This window comes from Protopterus annectens, chromosome 2.part0 (genome assembly GCF_019279795.1).
Source record: "Protopterus annectens isolate FY-2018-M chromosome 2.part0, PAN1.0, whole genome shotgun sequence".
Classification (NCBI taxonomy): Eukaryota; Metazoa; Chordata; order Ceratodontiformes; family Protopteridae; genus Protopterus; species Protopterus annectens.
In genome coordinates, this window is record NC_056728.1 from 1802263678 (window position 1) to 1802290598 (window position 26921).

Genomic DNA, 26921 nt, shown 5'->3' on the forward strand with positions numbered 1-26921 from the left:
AGAAACCTGGGAGGAAACTCCCAGATATGCTCAGAACTAGTTCAAAATGATGTGAAGATTACTGATCCTACAGACATTGCCAACATACTGGCTGACAGGTTCAGTGCAAACTTCTCCCCCAAAGGAGAGATATCTATACCAGCGATTGCAGCCTCCCAAACATCTCCAACGCCCAAGTGAGAACTGCTCTCTCCAAAGCAAAAACACAGCATCCATGGGACCTGATGGTGTCCCCGGCTGTGTGCTCCACGAACTCAATGAGGAATTAAACCCACAGCTAGGACAGCTGTTTAATCATAGTCTTACCTCTGGATACGCACTCAGGAGTGGCGCACTGCAACTGTGGTCCCACTTCACAAAGGCGGTGCCTCCACCGACCCTGGAAATTACCGCCCATTAGCTTGACAAGCCTTATCTGCAAAGCCATGGAGAGGATCATAATGGACCTCATAAATAAAGACATAGGGAATTTGCAGACTTTGGATCCATCCCAGTTTGGCTTTGTCAAAGGCAGATCATGCCTTCTAAACTTGGTTGACTTTTTGAAACAGTCACCAAAGCCATTGATGAGGGAAAGGCAGTCCATACAGCCTACCTCGATCTGGCGAAGGCCTTCGATACAATACCCCACTCGGGTATCATTGAAAAACTCATCAGCTTAAATGTTAACCCATACATCACAAGATGGGTTGCAAACTGGCTGAGTGACAGAACCCACAGGGTCAGAGTTGCTGGCGCCATGTCAGACTCAAAGCCTGTCACAAGTGGTGTACCACAGGGCTCAGTCCTGGGCCCACTCTTGTTTGGCATCTACTTTTCCAAGTACAAGCAAACACAGGAGGGTTATGGCTGACAAAGTTTGCAGATGACTGCAAACTGGGCGCCATAGTAGAAAACACATCTGACACAGATATCCTTCAGAAGGGTCTCACAGAAACGGATAACTGGTGCCAGAGCCATGGCCTAAAGTTAAATGCCAAAAATGCATAGTCATACCCTTCGGGAAAAACAAGGTTACCCCTAGCTACCAAATAGGTGGCAATCCACTGAGCACAGAAGAAGTTATCAGGGACCTGGGGACCCAGGTTGATAGTAGTCTGTCATTCGACACCCATGTAGCTAAAGTAGTTAGGAAGACCTTCTACATTGCCCACCTTATCATGAAGGGATTCTCATCTAGATCAAGGGAGGTCATAGTCTCCCTATACTCATCACTCATCAGACCAATGATTGAGTACAATGCCCCATTCAGAATGTATCTGACCCGACACTTGCAGCAGCTGGAGAGGCCACAAAGTTCCTCACCAAAAGGATAAAGGGTCTCAAACATCTGTCCTATGCTGCCCGACTGAAAGAACTCCATCTCTATTCAGTCGCACCGCTTGCTCAGAGGTGACCTTTGCCTAACATACAAGGCCATGTCAAACCCAGATTTGATGAATATGCTTCACCTCAAAAATCTAGATCCGTCAGAGCCACAAGGGCGGAGACTTAAACCTCGACACGGCTATTAATAGAACGTGCTGGAGGGATAGATTCATCACCCAAAGACTCCCTATGCTGTGGAATAAAATCCCGGTATATGTGAGGCAGAGCACCTCGCTGGCCTTGTTCAAGAGAAATCTTGACCAATGGATGGGAGATCGCAGATATACCCCAGGGATTACCTCAGTGTCACTGCTCGACAGAGGCACAGCAAAATAATGGGTATAGTTCCCCATACTAAAGGGGTGGTGTAAGCCACAAAACTATGGGCTAGGCTTGTAAATGCCCTCGGGCAGATAGCCTAGTATGAACCTATGAACCTATGAAGACAAACAAACCCGGCAAGAAAACAAATCCGTATTATTGAAGCGCTTTTTGTTACAGTGATACTGTAACTTCTTCAGATACAAACACACCTTTACAATATTCTTTTATAACAACAATACAAGTCATATGATCACAGGCTCTAGTCAGCTGAGCAACAATCAGTATTTACTTTAAATGTATCAGTAAATGTAACTAATACCCCACCACATGGAACAAAGCAGCTGAACAATTTACTGCAGCAGAGATCTTGCCAGAAAGGTAATGTAATCTCTTACACTTTATCTCAGCTTGACACTCACACAAGTGAGAGTCAAGTACAACCTTGCCCTCAAGCAAACCAGATGTTCCAAAACTTTTTCCCTATCTTCCTGAGCTCCCAAAGCCCTTGGTCAAAATAATTTTCCCACAAGACTAGATATACAAGACATATATGGCATGGAACCACCTGTTTGAAAATATAGGTGCTTGACTATAAGTTTCAAATAAGTCTGTCAGGGTCAGTAAAGATGGTCAATAGAACAGACCTAACAGCTCTCAGAAATAGTTGGCCCATGCCTATTTCTACTATCAGATGACCATCCATAATCACTCTCCAAGCCATATCAATCTCAGAAAACTGGCCATCCATGACTAGTCTTAGGTGAGTGACTACTGAACCAGAAGAATTGTCTTCCTCCGATACTTACCCAGAAAAAAAGGTAGGCATAACTCAGCCGTTAACACAGAAGAGGTCACACTGCAAACTTAAGCTGACAACACAAACACAGCTGTAGTGTCTTTCCAGATAATCATGTATTAGTTTTAACCAGAGCAAATATTATACAGGTCAGATCCACATTTTAACAGCAATTCATTACAGTGTAGTAAAACAAAACATCCTAGGTTTTGAAGTTGGAGAGTAGATTCTAACACATTAGCACAAGAAAGTAATGCAACAGTTAAGATAGACATATATCACTAAGGCAATAAATGGTATAATAAACATACCAATACATGTTACGCTAACATTCTGTTATTACATGCAAATCTACATTAGAAATACTAAACTTAAGATGAACACAGCTAAATTATTGTAGTAAGTAATTACATACCAGCCTTGTGAAATGCACTATCAATTAAAAATAGTGGAACCATGAAAAGGTACATGCATGTCTAATATCTGGCCTACCCCTGGGTCCAGTGGTCTCTCCTACATTAGTCAAAGAGTTATGCAAGATCCTGGGGAGGAAAAGTATAGAAGATAAACTGCAACTGCTGACCCTTCTCTGGGGAGTCTGAAGGCTGTCTGCATTGGCAGGCTGGCTGCATTCTTACACTCTTGAATGTAGGTAAGACGATATATACACTTCATAATATGACCCCTTCAAAGTGGGTGCTGTGGTGCATATTTCATGTATCTGTTACTGTCATTTGATGACGGACACAAACTCAACCCCTTTCTTTTCAAGGGGAAAATCAATACTCATAAAGAGCTTAAGGATGCTTCAAGGGCAGACTTGAACTAGAATATTCTAAATGATGTCTGGATTCCTTTGTTTTTACCTTCTCCTATCAGTTTAGCAAGGTCTGGGATCACTCCAGGAGCTCTCCTGCTTATTCGTGCACTGAGCACCCTTCACAGCTATCATCTTCATGGGCTTGATATCAGCCTCTAATGTGAATGTCCTGGTATTTCAGCTATGACTGCTGTTAGGATCAACATTCGGCATTTGTGAGAAGAAAAAAAAAATGAAAAACTGAACAGTCAAGGATTGGGTGCACCCATCTAGTCCAGTATGCAATGCCACAATATACACCAAAATGAGGTACACATAATCCTAAGTGCCAGGGCAACAGAAATATCATGAACGTGCTATGGAGATGTGGGATAGGTGCATGCCTCGGCACTGGCAGAACAGACTTGCTGGGTTAAGCTACGAGTTTGAGCGACATGCATTCATTGACAAGTCCACTGATCTTCAAACTCTGGGATGGTATGGGACATGCACAGTGGGATTAAGGATCCAAAGTGCAACACCCCAAACCCTTGGATAGGTGATGGCTCCTCTTCTCCATTGCCCAGCTCTTGCCCTTGTGAGGAACAAATGGACTGCAGGTCTCCAGCCCTCACAGTAAACAAATGGGCTGTATGTGGCATTCGAAGGGAAGGGAACAGAACTGTCATTTAGACAGGGTAAAAAAAAATGCCCTCTCTCCCAAAAATTCATACATATCTATATAGAAATATAAATATAGACATACACACATGCAAACACATTTTTCTGATGTGGCTATCCTAATGGTCGATCTGTCTGTCCATTAACAGTCTGTCTTCAGTATTTTTGTCTGTTTCATTTCACAATCTCTCTCTCCCAGCAGTCTACATTCTAGTTCAATAATATGTCTGCTTTTTCACATTTCAGATCTATATCATAAAAAATAAATGTTTAACCTTCCCTCCAAAATGACAATTGAGAAATGACAGGTCAGATTACTGGGTGCTCTGCAGCAGCCAACTAAGGAATCAAATGAAATGGGATATGAACCTCTGCTATCAAATATTTTTATCACTCACTACTTGTTAAAAACAGGATTTTTCATAGTCCAGTCAAGAAATGAACAATACGTTGCACAACTATGATGATAAACTACATAATGAATGTATATACAAGAAGAAACTGTTCTTTTCTGTAAATATACAGCTATCATATATATAAAGGATACTTTGTACCAATCACAACTTTCACAATACTTTCAGCAGCATCTACTGTCCTTGAAATTTGATTGGGCAAATCATCAAAAGAGGATCGATCAGTAAAGGAGAACAGGAACAAAACAGCATCAGCTTTCTCTTTACATGCCTGTAAAATAAAAGAGCACAACTTAAAATAATAATAATAAAAGAACATAAATTCAGGCAAAAAATGTAGTGGCCAAAATATGGTCTTTATAATGCCATCATGAATATTCTTACAAAGTAAAAATCTAGCAGTGTATCATAGACAACAGAACAACTAGCTACACAGGTCCATAGGTACTTACTATGCAATTGATCTATGAGGATCTAAAGAATCATAACCTTAGTTTTCCATGGTAATTTACAGCTCTTATATTTTGATATAAATAACTCTGAGATAGGCCAAACAAGGATATTTTGGGGCATTTGCCATATAATACCACATAACCATGGTTACCATATAACCAGTGTGCCTAAGAAGACAGAGAGATCTTCTTATTCTTTCGGCTGCTCCCGTTGGGGGTCGCCACAGCAGATCAACTGTTTCCATTTCTTCCTGTCCTCTGCATCTTGCTCTGTCATACCAACTGTCTGCTTGTCCTCTCTCACCACATCCATAATCCTTATCTTAGGCCTTCCTCTTTTCCTGTTACCTGGCAGCTTCATCCTTAGCATCATTTTCCCAATATACTCTGCATCCCTCCTCTGCACATGTCCAAACCAACGTAATCTTGCCTCTCTGGCTTTGTCTCCAAACCTTCCAACCTGGGCTGACCCTCTAATGTACTTATTTCTAATCCTGTCCATCCTCGTCACACCCAGTGCAAATCTTAACATCTTCAACTCTGCTACGTCAAGCTCTGACTCCTGCCTTTTTGTCAATGCCACTGTCTCCAACCCATATAACATAGCTGGTCTCACTACCCTCTTGCAGACCTTCCCTTTCACTCTTACTGGTACTAGTCTGTCACAAATCACTCCTGACACTCTTCTCCACCCACTCCATTCTGCCTGTACTCTCTTCTTCACCTCTCTTCCACACTCACCATTACTCTGAACTGTTGATCCAAGTACTTAAACTCATTCACCTTCGCCACCTCTACTCCCTGCATCCTCACCATTCCTCTGTCCTCCCTCTCATTCACACACATATATTCTGTCTTAGTCCTGCTGACCTTCATTCCTCTTCTCTCTAGAGCATATCTCCACCTCTCCAGGGTCTCCTCCACCTGTTCCCTACTCTCACTACAGATCATAATGTCATCTGCAAACATCATAGTCCACGGGGAAACCTGTCTGATCTTGTCTGTCAACCTGTCCATCACCATTGCAAATAAGAAAGGGCTGTAATCCCACCTCCACCTTAAACGCATCCGTCACTCCCACCGCAGACCTCACCGCTGTCACACTACCCTCGTACATATCCTGTACCACTCTTACATACTTCTCTGACACTCCAGACTTCCTCATACAATACCACACCTTCTCTCCAGGCACTCTGTCATATGCTTTCTCTCAATCCACAAAGACACAATGCAACTCCTTCTGACCTCTGTACTTCTCCAACACTCTCAGAGCAAACATTGCATCTGTAGTGCTCTTTCCTGGCATGAAACCATACTGTTGATCACTAATCATCACCTCCCTTCTTAACCTAGCTTCCACTACTCTTTCCCATAACTTCATGCTGGGACTGATTAGTTTAATCTCTCTGTAGTTACTACAGCTCTGCACATCACCCGTATTCTTAAAAAACGGTACCAAAACACTTTCTCCATTCCTCAGGCATCCTCTCACTTTCCAAGATTTCATTAAACAATCTAGTTAAAAACTCCACTGCCATTTCACCTAAACACCTCCATGCTTCCAAAGGTATGTCATCTGGACCAACAGCCTTTCCGTTCTTCATCCTCTTCATAGCTATCCTTACTTCTTCCTTGCTAATCTACTGCACTTCATGATTCACTATCCGCACATCATCCAACCTTCTCTCCCTCTCATTCTCTTCATTCATCAACCCCCTCAAAGTACTCTTTCCATCTGTTCAACACACTCTCCTCACTTCTGGGTACGTTTCCCTCATTATCCTTTATCACCCTTACCTGCTACACATCTTTACTTGCTCGGTCCCTCTGTCTAGCCAATCGGTACAGGTCCTTTTCTCCCTCCTTAGTGTCCAACCTTTTATACAACTCTTCATACACCTTATCCTTAGCCTTTGCCACCTTTCTCTTTGCCATGCACCTCATCTCCTTATACTCTTGTCTACTTTCTTCATCTCTTTGACAATCCCACTTCTTCGCCAACCTTTCTTTGTATACTCTCCTGTACTTCTTCATTCCACCACCAGGTCTCCTTGTCCTCCTTCCTCTTTCCAGATGTCAGACCAAGCACCCTTCTAGCCATCTCTCTTACTAGCTCTGCTGTAGTTACCCAGCTATTCGGTAACTCTTCACTGCCACCCAGTGCCTGTCTTAACTCTTCCCTGAACATCACCTCACAATTACCCTTTTTCAATTTCCACCATTTGATCCTTGGTGCTGCCCTCACACTCATCCTCCTCTTCTTGATCACCAATGACATCCTACAAACCACCATCCTATGCTGCCTAACTACACTTTCCCCTGCCACCACTTTAAAGTCCCCAATCTCCTTCAGATTGGCCCTTCTACATAAGATATAATCCACCTGTGTGCATCTTCCTCCACTCTTGTATGTCATCCTATGCTCCTCCCTCTTGTTAAAATACGTATTCATCACAGCCATGTCCATCCTTTTCGCACAATCCACTACCATCTGACCTTCTGCATTCCTTTGCTTAACACCATACCTACCCATCACTTCCTCATCCCCTCTGTTCCCTTCACCAACATGCCCATTGAATGATTATGACAAAAGGACAATGCTTACCTATAACAATATTATTTGTATTTCACATACTGATCAAAGCAGTAACAGCTGCAGCAGACTCAACAGAATTAGCCTAAAACTAACCAGTAACAAAAGAAACAGATTCTCAGTCATATGGTTTCTTGTAAGCTTAGAAGTTCACACAGCCTACTTTCATGCACTGTTTCATATCTCCCCATATCACACTCTTGAAACACCCATGCTAAATAAAGGCTAAAGCATGCATGTGCTTAATGGCTTTAGAAGTGTTTCAGTATTTAACCATCATTCTCCCCAAAGACACAGAAAGGGATCAAGAAGGCAGTTTTGTTTTAGAGGGGAGAAAAATAGGCATTGCCTTTACCAATCTAACACACAAATGCTGTTAACCTGGTCAGTAATGTCTCATTCTGAAAACAGTATATTTTTCAAAGCGCTGAGGCTTTCAAACTGATAGCACTATGACACAGAGGAAGCCAGCCAGAAGCACTGCTAATTTAGAATCAGACTTCTAAGGACCACAGCGCAAAACCACCTTTTTTCATTTTCAGGCGAGAAAGTTTTCCATATTGCAACCTCAAAATACTCCAAGAGGAATATCTGCCCAGCAGGAGCTACAGAAGAAGCAGTGCCTCTTGTATGATGTGCCTGACACAAGGCGGAAGGGGTTTGCTGCCCCATAACAATTTATTCATTCATTCATTATCCAGGCAATGCAGTTGGACCAAATGACTTTCATACAGTAATAAATCAGAACACAGGCATCACAAACAGTGGAACTAGATGAAAGTTGTACATTAGAGGTGGATGCTATTAACTTGTCACAGTTTAGGAATACAGAATATACACACACACATTTGTTAACCTAGTAAGTCCACTAGACACAAGTGTCCCTTTCAGGAGGCAACCCAGGAGCACTATCTAGTTAAGGGACTTGCACAGACTCGCACAGTAGGCAAATGGAGGTGGAAAGAATCAAACCCTGTATCTTTCAGTTAAATGAAACAGTTCACCAACAGTTCAGAGCCTTAATCCTCTCCACTAACTACCAAACTAGCACTCTTCATCAATTAATACATACACAGATAACTATAAGCTTTTTAAAAATGGATAAATAAAAAGCACTTTAAGATAAAGCGGGTTAAGCAGTACAGTTATACTGTCAAATATGCTGATAAATACAAATCTGCACAAAGAAAACAGAATAATCCATTTGAGCAAATAAATGACAAGAAAGAAAAAAAAAATCTGACTATTGCTAAAATTTCTCCTAGTTCTCTCTCACCTAAAAGAATGATGGAGTCCTGAGTTACTCTGACTGAATTTCCAGAAGACATCACAGGAAGAGACAATAACACTGTAAACAAACTCATAGATTTGTGCACTACAAGCTCCAAGTTAGCTTCCCCCCTGACTGTCTTGTTCATTCAGCTGTTTGGGTTATACAGAAATCACAAAAACAATTAAGCAGAGTTTCACCTCTACCTACTAATGAGCTTGTTTCCCTGCTCTTCACTTTCTAACCCTTTACTAACTTTTCTAATTGTATTTTACAGCGTATGCTTGTTTAGGAATAGTCATGGATTTTGTAATCATAAGGCAAAATAGTTGCAGTTACTGTTTCAAATCTCTATTACATCATTCACATCTTGTGCATAACTGCTATATTTCACAGCAAAATGCAGTTAGAAACTTCAGTAACAAAATTCATATCCCTTCCTTATACACTATACAGAAAAAGGATACAAGTTTTCAAATCTTTTCATGGCGCTGAAAAAGCACACAACACAGATTTAATCACATATTTTCATTTACTTGCTGCAGATTTTATAAGATGTAAATGCAGCTCAAAAAAGTATCACAGTCAGACTCAGAAAACAGTAACAGGACATCTTCTCAATCATCACAAGATAAATCATGGAATTATATGCCCCCTAAATCTGGAAGGCCTCTATTAATAATTCTGCTGCAAAAGGTTGGGTCACCTGAGGCACTATCCAACTACAAACACATTGTTTTCATTTCATCCCTAACCAAGGTTTTAGAAAAGTGGATTTACATGGAACTCCTCACATTATTAAATTCCAATAACCTCCTGTAAACTCATCCCACATGGCTTCCATTCTGCATTTGCACAGGATCAGTACCATTAGCATTCACTGGTTGCATCTGCAACTAAATAAGTGATATACACTGGACTTACTATTGTCCACTTCCACTAAAATCTGCTTCTCAGAGTCAGCAAGATGATGTCATGTGAGCAGCTGAATCTACAGACTGCTCCAATCATTACAGCTTCAGCATCTGACTGCAAACTAGGAAACTTGTAAATTTAGACTTTAAGTAGTGCACAAGTATACCTGAATATTTTCTGAGCATTTTTATAAGGACTTCAACTTTCCCTTAGTTAAATCACTAGTGTAGCTTGAAATATTCTACACATTTATCTTAGTTAAATGACCAGTGTAGCTTGAAATTTTAACTAATAGTAGTCACGGAAATGAGTTGGCATTTTGTATGGGCAACAAAGAAATACCATCTATGCTACAGTTTCTAAAAAAAAAAGTTAACCTGCCAGTTCAATAATTGGATGGACTGATTTTCTTTACATTATGCTCTGAAAAATTTCCATATTTGGAATTATGGATAAAAATAAGTGGGCTGCATCAATCTACAAACTGTGCAAATATAAAGAAGTCTAAATCCTTGAGGTCCACTTTGTTTTCTCTGGACAAGAAAAACAATAAAAAGACAGTATCATCTGATAAACATCAAGATGAATACAAGATCATTAATACACATGGTAGAGAAGGGCAATATAAAAACAAATGATGGTAGTTTCTGTAACTTAGAACTCTAGGCCTCTAATATGCCTCAGTGTAGTAGAACTAATTCTAGGGACTTTCTATTAACATCATATATCGCTTATTGTAGTTGCTCTAAAGAAAGAAAGAATTATCTCCTTTGTGCACTTTAATTTGTAATTTGTAAAATGGTACTGATTACATTAAAAACTCACTGCAGAGTTTTTCTGACTTAAAAAAAAAAGCAATGGTTTTCAGCCTGGAAAATTACCATAACAAAATGCTATTAAGATTAAACCAGCTTGACTTTCTCACAAGTCCATTTAAGAAAAACGTATTCCCTAGAAGGAGTATCTAGAAGAAACAATTTAATAATTAAGAGAAAAACTATCCTAACAATAAACCTGATACAGCCATGCAATAATTTTTCTAGTCAGTAGCCGGCCCCGGAAAAGCTGTCCCATCATATTATACTTAAAGAGTTCATCAGGCTTTGTGCTATGCCTGCCGCCTCCCCCCTGCCCCAGCATCACACTCCTAAGGCCAGATTCCAAGAGAGCTACTCTCAGTGTAAGTTACTTACTCCAGTATAAGTCTGCCCCGATTTCAAAAGCCTTACTCTCAGTGAAAGAGTTTTACTTCGGTGTAAGGCCTAGCTATAAACCAGCCTACACATGCAGCTGGATTTCAAAAGACCTACTCCAAGTATAAATGGCTTTGTTCCAATGTAACACACTGATGTGAGTCATTCTACACTGAGAGAAAGTCTTTTGGAATCCAACCCCTACATTAATACAAGTAAAATTATTAAGTGCAGCAGAAGCTTTCTATATTTTGCTAGTAGCTAAAAAGCAAAAATCTGTAGCATGGAATGGATAATACTTTTAAAAGATTTCAGCTGATCCAAGTGCAAGAGAAAGTACAGTTGTGTAAGTTGAACTTACCATAAAAGTACATATTTGAATGATCACTGCCATAGTAGCTTTAGCTATATGGGTTATATCCTGCCAAGAATATAACAGCCAGCCAGTTTCAACATGCTCAAACTGTCAAGGAGTCTGAGTTGAAAAGGCAAGTTTGGGAGCAATTGGGATGACTGCAATTAGGGGTACAGAGAATAGCAAGGGCAGGCTGGAATGTACTGAAGGAAGCTGGCAAACAAAACATGGCGTATTGTATTGTGGAGCTTTTCTCCTCGGGCCTCTGCTGAAAATGGACCTGTGTCCAGTCAGACTTTCCAGGTAAACAAATGCACAATAAAATAAAATAAATAAAACGGAAAGGTAAAAGAACGCTAAGAGGCCAAGAAGACATTTGGACTGCAGGCTAGAAATTGCCTTTCCTATAAGGGATTGGTAGAGTATTAGCAAAGAGAATGGGACAGGGGAATCCCAAAAGTAAGACCTGTACTAGCTAGAGTTTTTAGCTGAATCTCAAGCAGAGACTGCTGTTAAAAAGTGGATAATCAGTACTACATATAAAATATCGCACGATAACTATTGGAATCAATCAGGAGATCAGAAAAGATTGGGATGAGAGATTAGATAAGCCATTCACAAAGAAACGATGGGGGACATCTTGAAAATTTAGGATTTTTGTCTGGAAGTGTTTGCACATAGGTACTTTTATACCCCAAGAAGACTAAAAAAGAATTTTTCCTCAGGTAGCTGGCCAAGGAAGAAAAAGGTATCTGACAGTATATGTTCTCAGACTGTAATGACTTGGCAGACTTTAAAAATTTACTCTGTCAGGAATACTAGGTGAGCAAATGAGTGTAAGTCTGGAAATTATTATTTTTTTTTTTTTTTTAGCTAGGGTAAAGGATATGAATTGCCTAGATATAGTAAGGCCTTGTTAAGTTTAATTCTGGTTGCTGCCAAAAAAAGCAATTACTGGAAAATGGAAATCAAAGTCTAAACCGACCACACTTGAAGTAGTGAATACTGTAACAGAGATAACAGAGCAGGAAATGGGATCTTTAAAAAAGGTGGGAGTAAAATTACATAGAAAAAATGGAAACTGTAGGAATAATATATGCAGAATGTTTTGGAGGAAGAATGAGGTTTAAGAGAAGGCAAGAAATGAATAATTTAAGTAATGCTGGTTTAAATATGTTTTATTTATTTGACATTTGTTGGCCAGGTTAGTTCAACTGAGCCAAAGCCCTTTTTCAGCAGAGCCCCGGGGAAAAAAACTCTACAACTTACAGCACATGTAACATAACAAAAGTAACATAACAAAAGGTAGATAGAGTAAGATTACAAAAACATTAATTAACAGTACAATTAAGTGCATGATTAACCTACACAGAGAGTAAGAACATTCTACATTTCGAACATAATCAACACCGTCAATCCAGTCAGTAGTAACAGTAAGGCAGCATAACTGCTGTATATCAAGAGTTTTCCTCATTTGTAATAGTAATTTAAGCTACAGTAGAATACGTACAGGTCAAAGTAAACTTATGAGTGAGGATAGATGAAGGACATGGAGTTAGGCGAGCGTGAGATGAATGGTCTGGTTAGTCAAGAAGGGTGGTTGCAATTGTATAGAATATATGTTATGTAAAACGTTTGTAAATGTGAAGATGTTAACATGGTTTGATTATTTTATATAAAAAAGTTATGTCTTACCATAGCGTTACATCTGTGTTGATCTTCTTTCATTCATCACTGATGGGTTTGGTTCTGAGCCCTTTGAACCGGGTCAGCCTAATACCATGCTCGCGCCATCCAAAAAACTCACAAGCTAAGCTTTTACCCATACTGCCCCTTCTCCCTGTTACCTCAGATCGAGTTTGCCCAGTATTAATAAAGCAGAGGCCATTTCTGCACAAATGCCCTAACTCACCACTTGGACCCAAAGTATCCCCAGGAGCCTTTGGAGGGGGAAGGAGGGTGGGAAGTGATGAATGAAAGAAGATCAATAACACAGATGGAACATTATGGCAAGACATAACTTCTTTATCTGATGTTGTTAATCTTCTTTCCATTCATCACTGATGGGAGAGAATCCCCAGCTACCTTGTGTTCCTTGGGCAGCCCTTATGGAAGAACATTCCTGAGCACCACTGAGCCGAAGGCAGCTCTCCCTCTGGAGACCACATTCAATTTATAATGAATAATATAAGTGTGGGAGTTAGCCCATGTGGCTGCTGCACAAATACCATTTACAGAGGCTCTCGAATAGAGGGCTACAGAGGTTGCCATAGATCTGGTAGAGTTGGCTTTAACATTCTGTGGTATAGGTTTTTTCGCAAATGAATAGATGTAGTGTATGCTGTCCCTTAACCATTCAGATAAAGTGACCATGGAGACAAAATTTTCCATTCTAGGTCCAGAGAAAGAAATGAAAAGTTGGTCAGTTTTACATATTGCTTTAGTTCTGTCTAAATAAAACCTCAGTTGTCTGTGTACATCCAAAGAATGTAGACAGCTTTCTCCTTTATTAGAACAATTTGGGAATAATACTGGCAAATCAATGGTCTGATTGATAGAAAAATCTGAAATAACTTTGGGGAGAAAAGATGGGTTTGTCCGGAGTGATACTCTGTCATTGTGGAAGATTAAATATGGCCTTTTAATGCATAATGCCTCAGGCTGTGAAATTCGTCTGGCTGAAGTGATGGCTACCAGGAAAAGGGACTTCCAAGATAAAAATTTGAGGTCACACTTTGCTGCAGGTTCAAATGGAGGTTGAGTTAAGGACTAAAGAACTAATGTGAGGTTCCATGGCTCTAAGGTTGTCTGATTGGAGGCCTAATGTGAGAAATTCCTTTAAGAAAAGTTTTGCATAACTGAAGAGAGATAAGAGAAGAATTATCCAAACAAACATTAAAATTAGAAATAGCCGCAAGATGTACTCGTATGGTAGAAGCTGCAGCTCCATCCTCAAAAAATTTTGACAGATATTGTAAGACTGCTGTAACTGGAGCCAAGTACAGATCTAGCCTTCTTTTCTTAGACCAAATAGAGAATCTCTTCCATTTGTCCAGATATAGTCTTCTGGTGGATAGTTTGTGTGAGGCCAGGATAATATCACGCACTGGGGAGGAAAGGTTATCCTGCCTGGCCATTAGCGGAAGTGGAGAAACCAAGCTTTCAGCTTGAGACTGGTTATGTTTGGATGACTCAACCCTTGGGGGTGAGAGATTAGGTCTGGAGAAGGATCCAGAATCCACGGTCGGCAAAACAAGTGAGGCCGGAGGAAGGGGATCCATACTTGTCAAGGCCAATAAGGAGCAATGAAGATCACTTTGCTTTTCAACCGAAGAGCTTTCTTCAAGAATTGGGGAATCAGAGGAATGGGGGGGGTAGGCATAGAGAAGTCCCATGAGCCAATTGTGGATCAGACCGTCCCTCGGAGACTCCCCCTATGGGGGAACTATGGCAAAATAGCTGTTGCATTTGCTATTTGATGGGGAGGTGAATAGGTCACAGCAAGGCTGGCCCTAATGGATGAAAATTTTTGCCGCTACATTGAGATTGAGGGACCACTCGTGAGGCAGGAGAATACCTCTACTCAACTTGTCTGCAATCACTTTGGAATTCCCAGAGATGTGCGTTGCTATCAGAAAGCAGTTGAAAGCTATCGCCCACTGCCAAATTCTCATGCCCTCTCGACACAGGGGGCAGGACTCGGTTCCTCCTTGCTTGTTGATATACAAGACTACTGACATGCTGTCTGATTGAATTCCGATCGTTCTAGAAGGAAGAGCAGATTGGAATGCTTGCAACGCTAACAGCACCGCTCTCAGTTCTAGAACGTTGATATGCAGGTTGGCCTCCAAAGTGGACCATGTGCCTTGGACAGTCTTTCCCTGGAAATGGCCTCCCCACCCTATCAGGGAAGCATCCGTGGTCACAATGACCTTGGGTTGGGGGGGGGTGGAATGGGTGTCTTCAAAGTTCTGTGTCTGGTTTTATTCATCAAAGAAGTTTCTGCTTGCAACAACTGGGTACCTGAATTTGAAAGCATAGAGGGTGGTAATTCAGAAACCACTGAGACAGCAGAAGCCAGTGAAGTATTCACATATGCAGTTTCGCAAGTGGTCTCCAAAGTGGACCATGTGCCTTGGATAGTCTTTCCCTGGAAATGGCCTCCCCACCCCATCAGGGAAGCATCCGTGGTCACAATGACCTTGGGTTGGGGGGGGTGAAACGGGCGTCTCCAAAGTTCATTGTCTGGTTTCATCCATCAAAGAAGTTTCTGCTTGCAACAAATGGGTACCTGAATTTGAAAGCATAGGGGGTGGTAATTCAGAAACCACTGAGACAGCAGAAGCCAGTGAAGTATTCACATATGCAGTTTCGCAAGAGGTACTATTGGTATGGAACCTGCCAGGGATCCTAAAACCTGAAGAACCTCCCTTGTTGAGGCTTTGTTTTGACAGAGTATCACCTGGAGCTGCAGCCTCAATCTCTGAAGTCTGTGAGCTAAGAGAGACACCAGACAAGAACGGGTGTCGAAGACTGCTCCAATGAACTCTATGTTCTGAGTCGGAGCGAGGTTGGATTTCTCCCAGTTTATCGTTATTCCCAAAAGTCTCTCCAGGGGAAGAGTGTACTGCAGGGCTGTTACCAGAAGATGCTTAGTGGTGGAGGTAAGTAGCCAATCGTCCAAATATGGAAACACCCGGAATCTTTGCAGCCTCAAGTGAGCTGTGACCACTGCCATGCACTCTGTGAACACTCTGGGGGCTGTAGAGAGTGTGAACGGCAGGGCATGAAACTGGTAGTGATTGGCTCCTAGCCAAAAGCGAAGTAGACTCCTGGAGCGCTTGTCCATTTTGATGTGGTAATATGCATCCCAGAGATCTATCAAGCACATCCAATCGCCTTCCCTTAGGAATGGGAGAATGGCCCATCTGGAATTTTGTTTGGGCAACAGACTTGTTCAGATTGCCAAGATCCAGAATTGGTTTCCAGTCCCCTGTCTTTTTTGGCATCAAAAAGAATCTTGAGTAGAATCCGGATCCGCATTGGTCTGGTGTGACTATTTGGATGACTCTTTTTTGACACAGCTTGTTTATTTTTACAGCTTCCTTTGACTGGATGGAACATCAGGACATTTTGCCAGAAGTTTTGGGTAAGTGATGAGGGGAATGGTGTAGCCTCTGGTTATAATCTTCTGCACCGAAAGGTCGGACGTTATTGAATGCCAGGCAGCATGGTACAGAGAGAAATGTCCCACAACTGCTTCCAGAGGAAAGCAATCGGGCCTCTCTTCAGGAGCACTGGTAAGACTGCCCAGAGAAAGAATCCCTGGGTCCCTGATTATGCGGACCCCCCCTCTGTCTCAGTAGGGGCATCTCCCAGAATTGTTACCCCCTCTGCCCCTGGGGGTATCATTGCCACATGTGGCATGGAAAGGACCCTAAGATTTTTTGAGACACATTCTTCCTCTCCTCTGATTCCTGGAAAAGGAACATTGAGGATTGGAGAAATGTAGACCTATGGCAGACAGGGTCTTACCATCCTGCTCACACCTGGCCAGAGTCTCTTTCACCTTGGGGCCAAAAAGGGAAGATGCTTCAATTTGAGTCTTCAAGAAGGACGACTTGAAAGGGTCTACAAAGTCACAGAGGTGCATCTAGCCATGGCGTCTCATAACTATGCCTGAAGCCGCCTCTCTAGCTGCCTCTTTGGTTGCATGTGAGAGCAACCTCATGGATGAATTGGAGATCGATTTCCAGGGTTGTGAGCTGTGAGGCAACTTTGTCTCTTACCTCGTCAGACACCTGTCCTGCGAGTATTCCAGGGAGTTCGGAAACCAAGTCTCTTTGGAGCCTTGTAAAATGTGCCAAGTAATTCAGAGACCATATGGCAAAAGTCACTGAAGCAAAAACTCGCTTTCAATCTGTCCACAGCCGGGGACTCTCTATTGGCCGGGTGACCGTATGACTCTCTTTGGCGAGATCCTTTTTCGTGGTCGCCACCACCACCATAGCATTGACTGGTAAACCTCTTGACCAATGTGGGTTCTCTTTGGGGGGATAGTATCTTGTCAGGTCTCTGAGGTATCGACTCAACAGAATCAGGTTCTTCCAGGCGCGCTGCACCACAAGTTGTACCAGCTCGTCTGCAGGCAGGGTCACCCAAGAGGTAGATGGCCGGGCACGGAAAGCCTGCAGAAACACAGACTTCTCAAAAGAAGGGTTAGTGGGCTTCCAATCACCCCTCTGTTTCAGCATTTCAAGGATGTCCCCAAAGGAGGCATCATCAGGGGTGACCTCTGTCAAAGACTCTTCAGGGGAGTCTACGTGCTTCCTCTTGCATGATCTCTTCCATGGGGGATCCTCAGTGGGTGTTTCTGAGGAGGACTCTGAAGAGGGGGCGCCTGTAATGGGGTCTCCTGCAACTTTCCTGCCCCATGTCCCAGAGTGGTGTCTTGTGTCAGCTGCAGCTCAGGGGAAAAAGAGGTCTGGGGTTCCGAAATCAGTGGTATGCTTCCAGAAGCAAGTGCCCTCTCCATAGCTCGGAAAGCAGGTCTGCCCGAAGAGGGATGGGGGCCCTGAACCGAGAAGGACAACCTTGGAACCGGGGTCACACCCTGCTCCGTTGAACCCGCTCCTAGGGGTGGCGCCTCACGCAGGATCGGTGCAGACAGAACTCTCGGCACCTTGGATGGAACCGTAGACACACTCGGAACCGTAATGCAAGCCAAAGAGCCCGCAGCCCAATCATGGGGTTCAGGAAGGCCCAGTTCAGAGGGGAGCAAAGGCCAAAGGGACAGTCCAGGAGCCCCAGTGAGGTCCACTACAGGTGCCGAGATGAGAGATTTTGAAAATGACGTTGGAGCTGAAGACTTTGGAACTGGTATGGTAAAAGGAGGAGAGTAGGATGGAGTCCATGGAGAAACCAACCCAGGTCCTGTAGGTGGGTGGGTCCTAGATGGAGTGGGTATCCCCCTGGCTGTCAACAGCGGATCCACAAGGCGCACCACGTCAAATTCAGAAAGGCTCCTGATGGATCTAGTGGATACTCCAGACAGGGAGTCAGGTCATTCTAGGAACGGACTATATACTTGCCCTAGAAATGGATCTGTTGATGGAGTGTACTGGGTTCGTGGTGTGGAATCTATTGGCACTGATGTCTCAAGTTTGGAGACAGGAAGAAGTGGCGTCAAGATTGTCATTATTGGAACCGTGAAAGGACTCGGCACCAGAGGGGCACTTGGAGCTGAAACAGAAGGTTCAGTAGCAAACGAAATTAGAGAGTCAGTAGTCGGTGCCATAGACAGTATCAGAGCCAAAGTTGGCGCTGATACAGGAGCATTCGTAGTCAGAGCGGAAAAGGTCTGTGCCAATCAGGAGGACTTGTACTCCAAAGACAATTTTAGTACTTTCGATTTTGCAGGCTTGCCCTGATCACCCGATGGTGAAGACGGAACAGAGTGGGACCTTTTCTTTTCCTTGGTTGGAGGGGATGGGACCTCCGTTGCAGAAAGGGCCTCTGAAAAGGGCAACTTAAGGAGGCCCTTCAGAATTAGCTTGTTTTTGCGCACGTTTTAGGTGTGCTGACTAAAACTTTGACAAATCATACAAGGGGGATGCACCGAAAGATGGGGGCAGCCCTAAACAATAAACACAGTCATCATGGAAATCACTGTTAGGCAGTTTACCCTTACATGAAGTACAATGCTTAAACCCTGATGTGCCCTTTTTATCAGACATCATGAATAAAATACACACAACAAGTCAAATAGAAAAACTAATTCCAAGAGTTCTACTATATCTAAATCTAAATGTGTATTAAAGATAGGTGAAAAGGAAGAAGAAATACCAATGATGGTATTTAAGAAATACCACAAAGGTAGGGAGAAAGGCCGTACCACCACTGGTACTTAAAGATTACCAAAAGGGTAGAAACAGAAGGGTAAAAAGGTATATAGTGACTTCAAAGTTAAAAGAAATATCAAAAATACCAACAAGGTAAAAGAGGTAGACACAATATCCAGAAAAAATATCAAAAGTTTTCCACTTAGCTGAGAGCTTGGCTTGAACACGGGTTTATGTCTACCCGGCAAATGAGATCTGAGGTAACAGGGAGAAGGGCACTATGGGTAAAAGCTTAGCTCGAGAGTTTTTTTGGCTGGCGCAAGTTTGGTATTAGGCTGACTCGGAACCGAACCCATCAGTGATGAATGGAAAGAAGATTAACATCAGATCATAAGTTTGCCTAGGTCAGAAGTGATAATTCAATAAAGGTGTTTAAAAAAACATAGTACCTGAGTTGTCTGTGGGCATCCGGAGTATGGAGTATACTTTCTCCCTCATTTTTAGATTTAGTAAAGAATGCAGAGAGATGGATAGCCTGGCTTACAGTAAACTTGGATACACTTTAGGCATAAAAGAATTAGTTCTCAAAAAAAAAAAAAAAAAAAAACGAGGTAGGGTTGACTTATCATAAAGGCTTGTTTTCCATGTTAAAAACCTCAAGTCTGACAGATTAGCTGGTTCAAAAACAAAACTGAGATCCCAAGGAGGGGTGAGCTGTTTAGCTGGTGGCCTCTTATGCAAAAATCCCTTTCAAGATCATTTTGATGTCAGACTGCCTTGAAAGAGGGGGGATCTATTGGTAGACATACTGAAATGGCTGACAAATGAACCTTGATAGAGGAATAGGAAAGGCCATAGGAGAGCAACTCGCACACAAATTGTAAAACCAGACAACTAGCCCTGAACGGGTTCTGGTTATGTTTTTGGCACCAACTAGAAAACCTTTTCCATTTGCTAATATATGATTTTCTAGTAGCAGGCTGTCCTGGCTCCATTAATACCTGCTGCACATCCTCAGTAAACAAGTGTCCAAAAAGAATTAAGACCTTATCAACCAGGCAATCAACTGAAAATGATTGAAGCTGAAATGTATCAAACAGCCCTGTCCTTGTGTGAGTAGATCCAACCTGTGAGAAAGTTTCTGATAACTGCCCCTAGCCATTTCTGAAAGAAGGGAGAATAACAGTTGCCTAAGCCAGAAGGGAGTCACCACAATGATCGTGAAGGACCCTTTCTGAATCTTCTGAAGTACCCTGGATATTAGTGGAAAGGGTGAAAAAGCACACATTAACATTCCTGCCCAAAGAAAAGAAATAGCATCGGTCTTCCAGACCTTCTTGCATAGAGTACTGGAACAGAATCTTGCCAGTTGATTGTTCAAAGAGGAGGCAAAAAGGTCTAATTCAGGACCCCCCCCCAACACATGGAATAAATGTTGGAAGACCCCAGATCTAGTTTCCATTCATGAGGGTCTACCCTAGTCCTGCTTGGCTTGTCTGCCACACAGTTTTGCTCTGAAGGAATGTAAGATGCCTGCAGAGTGTGACTGCATTGTGAAGCTACATCCCAAACTAACATGGCTAGTATGCAAAGGGGGTACAGCCTGGTTCTCCCTTGCTTGCTGATGTACCACATGACTGTGGTATTATCGGAAACCACTTGGAAGAGATCCTGGGGGCATAAGATGATTCAGAGAGTTGAATGCCTTGATCAGGACACACATCTTCTAGATAATTATGTGCTTGTGTCTGTCCTTGGGGTCCACATTCCCTGCATGTTTAGCTCTCCTGAAACTGCTCCCCAAGCAAAGGCCAAAGTACCTGTGGTGACTGACTGCTTTTGAGTAGGAAAGGAGAAGGGGTGACCTTGGTTTAAGAATATCTGTTGTCTCCACCACAAGATTTCTCTTCTGACAATGGCAGAGAGCAGATAATGTGATCCAGACACACAAAACTTTAAGAAACATCTGAAGTCTGGATGTGACAATAAGCATCTTATAAGTCTAGTGTTATCAGGAAACTTTAAAGAGAAGCAAGAGTAACAGGTTGTGAAGTGACAATTTTGAATCAAGCACCATCACAAACAAGTTTAAGAAAGAAAGATCCAAAAACTGGTTTCTAAGCATTTTCTTTCTTTGGCACTTGGAACATTCTTGAATAAGAAACATTCCTCACCTGGGAAGGAGGAACTGGTTCTATCAGTCCTTGGGACGGCATGTGATGAAGAACAGGTGGAAACAAGAGTCTGTTCTGGAGGATGAGGAATGACCCCATGGAAAGGAGGAACTTCCTCCCACTGCCATCTGTAACTTTGATGGATGATATTCAGAACCCATATGTCTGAAGAAATCTGTTTCCAAAGATGAAAATGGAGACCAACACTTTCTGGAAGAGAAGCAGGTCCAGGGTGGGAATGGGTCACGAGGTGTCTTGAATAGGCATACTGGACTGTCTCTGGTTTTGGGAGGTTCTTTTTAAAACTCCCTTGCCATTCCTTCTTAAATTTCTGTTTACCTAAATTATCTTGAGACTGTTTATTCGGTTTTCTCACAAAAATGGAAGAGGAGTGTCATGATATGAAGTACTGCTATTTGTGCCAGGTACAGCTGGGCAGTGCATGTGTAGCATATACTAGGATAGCTAGCTGGAGTTTTGTAAAGAATTTTATGTCATTTGACTATCACACTGATTTGCAGAGATGCTTGTGTTAAAAATGCATCACCAGTGGGTTCTGCTGGACAGAAAAGAGATATACATGTATGTCAAACAGTATTATTATAACCAATTAAAAGTATATGTTCTAAAAGAGAATTCTGGATGGGAAGAGGTTAATCTCAGTCCAGCTAATTTTGAAAAATAGGTTGAAAATTAAATGGATTAGTTTAGGCCATAAAGATTTTATCTAATAGGTCTGATTGCAGCCACACACAAAAATGTCTGGGAAAACCAGGACTAGGACTCTTACTGTATTGTCCTTAGGGGTAAACTAACTGCTACCCTGGAAGACTGGACGTTTTTGAAATTGTTTTATAGCTTTCAGATGCTGTAACACATCTTAGCAAAGTTCTGGGTGTATACCATACCAGAGTCAGGTGACCAGATGTGGTCTCATTCTATAACCAGCACTGAAATGATTCTTTAGATATTAGTGGGAGATATGATGGAACTCTCACAGCAGCACTTTGTCTTCTGGAACCTGACAGGAAAGATATCTCACAGGTATCTCACACAACAACACACTTCATCTTGCCTTGCTGTAGTAAGAAACTCATCATCTTGCCTTACTGTAGTAAGTAAATTAACTAGGGAAAAGTAATTTAGTCAGTCAGGACAATATAGTGAGATTAGTTAAGTATTGTTTTTCTGCATCTGTGTGAATCTATTCAGCAGTGTTATTTTTTATATCTCCTGTGATTGTAATTCTGGTGTTTACTGTAACTAGATATTCAGTATTTTCATGTTTTCTATTTTATTATTTATTATTAAATACTTTTATACCTTTCATTGTATCTGGTCTTTTAGGGAATACTTTTAACATCTTAAGAGTACTTATGCTTATTTTAGTGACACTGTGGCCACTCCTGAAAGCCTTGCTGCACTGGTCAAACTCTACCATTTGCTCTATTACTATTAATTTCACTCAGTATAATTGGGTACCCTTGTAACAGCCTTAGAGTAGCTGACTGGTGGCAGCATAATTACCTTATAGTGTAAGAAAAGGAGGCACAGCTGGTGAATCTGTGCCAGCCTTTCCCAGGTGTGTGTGTGTGTGTGTGTGTGTGTGTGTGTGTGTGTGTGTGTGTGTGTGTGCGTGTGCGTGTGTGTGTGTGTGTGTGTGTTACTTGGAAAAGGGGCACAGAGCTTCAAAGTGGTCATTGTGGAGTCTTCTTTGGGGCCTGAAGAGAGAGAGAGACAGACAGACAGGCAGTGTCTGGAGTCTGCTCCCTGTGTGCTCTTAAGAGAAATTGTGCTTGGTGCAGAGAGCTGCATCTGAAAATACTGTGTGTATCCATTTTTGTTCCTAGTAGCCATCCCTCACAGGTGTCAGTGGTGAGGACTGAGGCTCCTTGATTACTGGCTTGGAGTAGGGACTGTCACAAGGAGAAAGAAAATCCCTTGGACAATTTCTAAAAGGAGAGCTGAATAATCTTTGACATTTCAACGATCAGTATGCTCCTTCATCACACTTTTTGATCACCTCTGCAGCAGAGGGGCCAAATACTAAATCTCTAGCCAAGGGAGAATTTAAAATCCCATTCTTAACATCAGTTTGGAAGGTTCTGAGAATGCAGCCAGTCAAACTTCCTTAAAACAGTACCAGTGGCCACACCCCTTGAAGAAGTATCAACAGAGTCACACAAACTGCAAACAATGAGTAGTGGTCTCTGCAAAAAAAGTTTGTTTGTCTTTCGGCTTTTCCCAGTTAGGGATCGCCACAGCGGAAATCCGGTCCGCTAATGATTGGCAGTTGTTTTTTTATGGTGTCGAGTTGCCAGCCTGACGCCCAACCTTCAACGAAGGCACGCCCATTCAACACATGTCTTTCGAACACCCACTCGACCACGGGGAGGACATGCAGACTCCACACAGAAGGCACTCCCAACCCAAGCCGAGAATCGAATCGGAGAACCTCTTGCTGTGAGGCAACAACGCTACCGCTGCACCACCGTGGAAGTATGGCCTCTACAAAAAAAGAAACTACATTGCAAAAAAAGAAACTACATTATTAAAAGAGATTTTTCTTCACAAGAAGAAACTGCAGATAAAACATTCCTCATACTTTCAGTTTGTCAGAACAGACTAACATATGAACACAATTCAAAATTCTGAAAACCAAAGTTGCAGAAGTAAATACATTTTCCCCATACATATCAATATTTTTCCCATGCTTCTCAAAAGAAGTAGGACTGGAATTAAATACATACTTGGCAGCAGTGGGACCAACTAAATTTATACCTGCTGGGTCACATTTGGGATTAGCATATAAAAATTAAAACAATGATGAATTTTATACATCCTATCTACCTTTTCAGGGGGAGTTGGCTGACTAACAGGAAACACACACACATCCTTTAAAGCTGACAAAAAAAGGAGGAATGGGTATAGGTTCTTGGAAATCCTTCTGTAACAACTCGTACGGTATTTTCTGAGGGACTGAAAACACTGGCACATTCTAGCAGTAGTCTCAAATTAAAACAAACCCCTACAGGAGATACAGAAAGTGAGCTCTCCTCAGAGTCTGAATTACAAATCTGAGGAAAAAAACCCTGACTCTGTCCCTGCAGCTTCCTGTTTAGATTCACAACCTTGAATCTCTTCAGGAAAAGAGGAATGCAAGAAGGACCAAAACTATGAATTAAACCCTGAGCCCAACCCAGTAAACTACTACTGTCTAAAGAAATTTGAGAAGGAGTAGAGATACATGCTTGATTTTCCATTTTTTTGGGGAAGAATGGGGCCAACCATTTTACTAATGGCAGCAGCTGATTTCCACGGGATGGCCACAGCATTCTCACAAAACATGGAAACCTTCTCAACAAGAGGGGCTCTCCCTTACCCACTGAGGGGACTCCAACAACCACAGAGGACATGGCTAACCTCTGGTCCACAGAGACTGTAAGTGCTACACTATAGGGATCCAGAGGAGTGGTTTGAGGTACAACAAATGGCCACAACAGTGTCACCCACCTGCAGCTGAGCATACTGTTAGTCTGCTGTGGTGGCAAAGGCTGTTGGCTTAACCTTTTCTTTTTGTGGATGGAAGAAGGACCAACAGTGGGATCAATAGTCTGTTCCATAATCAAGCTGAAAATGATGCCTTTTTTCCCCCCAGAGGAAGAGGAGCAGCAAAAACTGGTAAAACTACCAGTCCACAAAAGTAACTGTTTTCTGTTTAAAAAAAAAAACAGTAAAAAGCACTTTCAAACACTATGTCAGCCCCACCAAGGAAAAATAAACACAATTTCTCCATGGAAAATATGCTTCCAGTTACTTAACATTGCTTTTAAACTGATAGAAAAAAATGAGTGCACTGTTTGAAAGTGCTTTACAGTCTCGAGACAGTCCATTAAAACATAACACTCATATTTTAGAATAACTCTCCTGAAGAGGAAAGTAATAAAACACCAATACATTTAAGAAAATTGAAATTGTTTTTCTCCAAAAGGGAACTTAACTAGCAAGCAAAACATAGCACAAGCTGACCATCGATCCTAAAAAGCCTTACATGAGCATACTCTTTGGTGGTAGTAAAGCTCTGAAGGGCATCACCTCCAAACTTGTCTTTTAGTTGGCCAAGCTTGAGCTGCTTGACAGTTTGGCACATGGACGATGCCCTGAAACTTTGGAAGGTGGCCCATATAGTTAAGGCTACTGCAGCAGTGAGCAATATAATGAACATCTAACACTGCACCCACAGAAGAGTTGTTAGTTCGGGGTGGTATCAAATTCAAATTGACTTAACCGTGTACTGTGCTTTTCACTTGAATGGGAGTCACTCATACAGATTGAGGTTTCCCAACAATACATTTAATCAAATATGTTACAAGTTGAACATTACACTGAAATCCAGTAATATTTATTTTATTTTACTTTGTTTTATTAATTTATCTTTTTTTGACTGAGTTAGTGCACTAGGCTAATGGCTTCTTTTCATGGGAGACTGTGAGGTAGTTTTTATGCTATTAGGGGAAATTTGCTTAGGGCATCAGGTAACTTCCCCTTCTCTTCTCGATAGGAGTCATGGAATTTTTTTACAAAATCTGAGCTACCACCAACTCAGGCAGATGGGACCTAGGTGTAATGTCTCATTCGAATGATGGCAGGCTCAGGAGTGCAGCCCTCCCCCCCATACTGCACTGCAGTGTCGGCAATCCATCTTACTGACGTGGGAATACAGGCTACAGCTTTCTGCACCGAAGAGGAACGTGCTAGTGTGCTGTTACTCCTCTGATATATATATATATACACACACACACATATATATATATATATATATATATACACACATACACACGTACGTGTGTGTGTGTGTGTGTGTGTGTGTGTGTGTATATATATATATATATATATATATATATATATATATATATATATATATATATGTGTGTGTGTGTGTGTGTGTTGTTTTTCTTTCGGCTTTTCCCGGTTAGGGGCTGTCACACTGGAACTCTGGTCCGCTAATGTTTGGCAGTCGATTTTTATGGTGCCGAGGTGCCAGACCCACGCCCAACCTTCAACCAAGGCATGCCCATTCACGCATGTCTTTTGAACGCCACTCGACCACTGGGAGGACATGCAGACTCCACACAGAAGGTGCTCCAGCCGAGAATGGAATGGGAGAACTTCTTGCTGTGAGGCGAAAATGCTACTGCTGCACCACCGCAGCTTGACTTACACACACACATATATATGGATCCCTATTAGATGACAGAAACTTCATTTGACTGAATCCCATTTAACTGAGATCAGAAAACTGAAATTTCAAAATATTGAAAAATCGCTTGACTGAAACCCATAACACTGAAAGCTTACAATGCTAAATTTCAACATACTGAACTGTAAAGTGGAAGGTATAAAACCAGAATAGGTGTGGGGCTATGCCATCCACACACCCCCCCCCAATGTGGGGGGCTGTGCCCGTCATACCCCCCTAACTATATATACTAACTCCAGAATCACACTACAGTGGGGAAAAGATATATGCCCTTTTCCCCACTGTAGTGTGATCCTAGAATTAGCATATATAGTTGGGGGGTGTGGGGGACACAGCCCCCCACCTATTCTGGTTTTATATGGTCTACTTTACAATTCAGTATGTTGAAATTTAGCATTGTAAAATTTCAATATTATGGGTTTCAGTCAAGTGATTTTTCAGTATTTTGAAATGTCAGGCTTATGGTCTCAGTCAAATGAGTTTAAGT

General features: G+C 42.0%; 1 protein-coding gene across 14 annotated transcripts in view; it reads right to left on the minus strand.

Annotated features, from left to right (window-relative positions):
* The window catches only part of CPLANE2 (ciliogenesis and planar polarity effector 2), a 199548-nt gene that overhangs the window by 89177 nt on the left and 83450 nt on the right, over positions 1 to 26921 (minus strand). For all 14 annotated transcript variants that reach the window (XM_044061844.1, XM_044061838.1, XM_044061835.1 and 11 more), the window contains one exon: positions 4516 to 4652. In XM_044061844.1, the coding sequence (XP_043917779.1) occupies positions 4516 to 4652 (137 nt within the window). The remainder of the gene's footprint in view (positions 1 to 4515; positions 4653 to 26921) is intronic.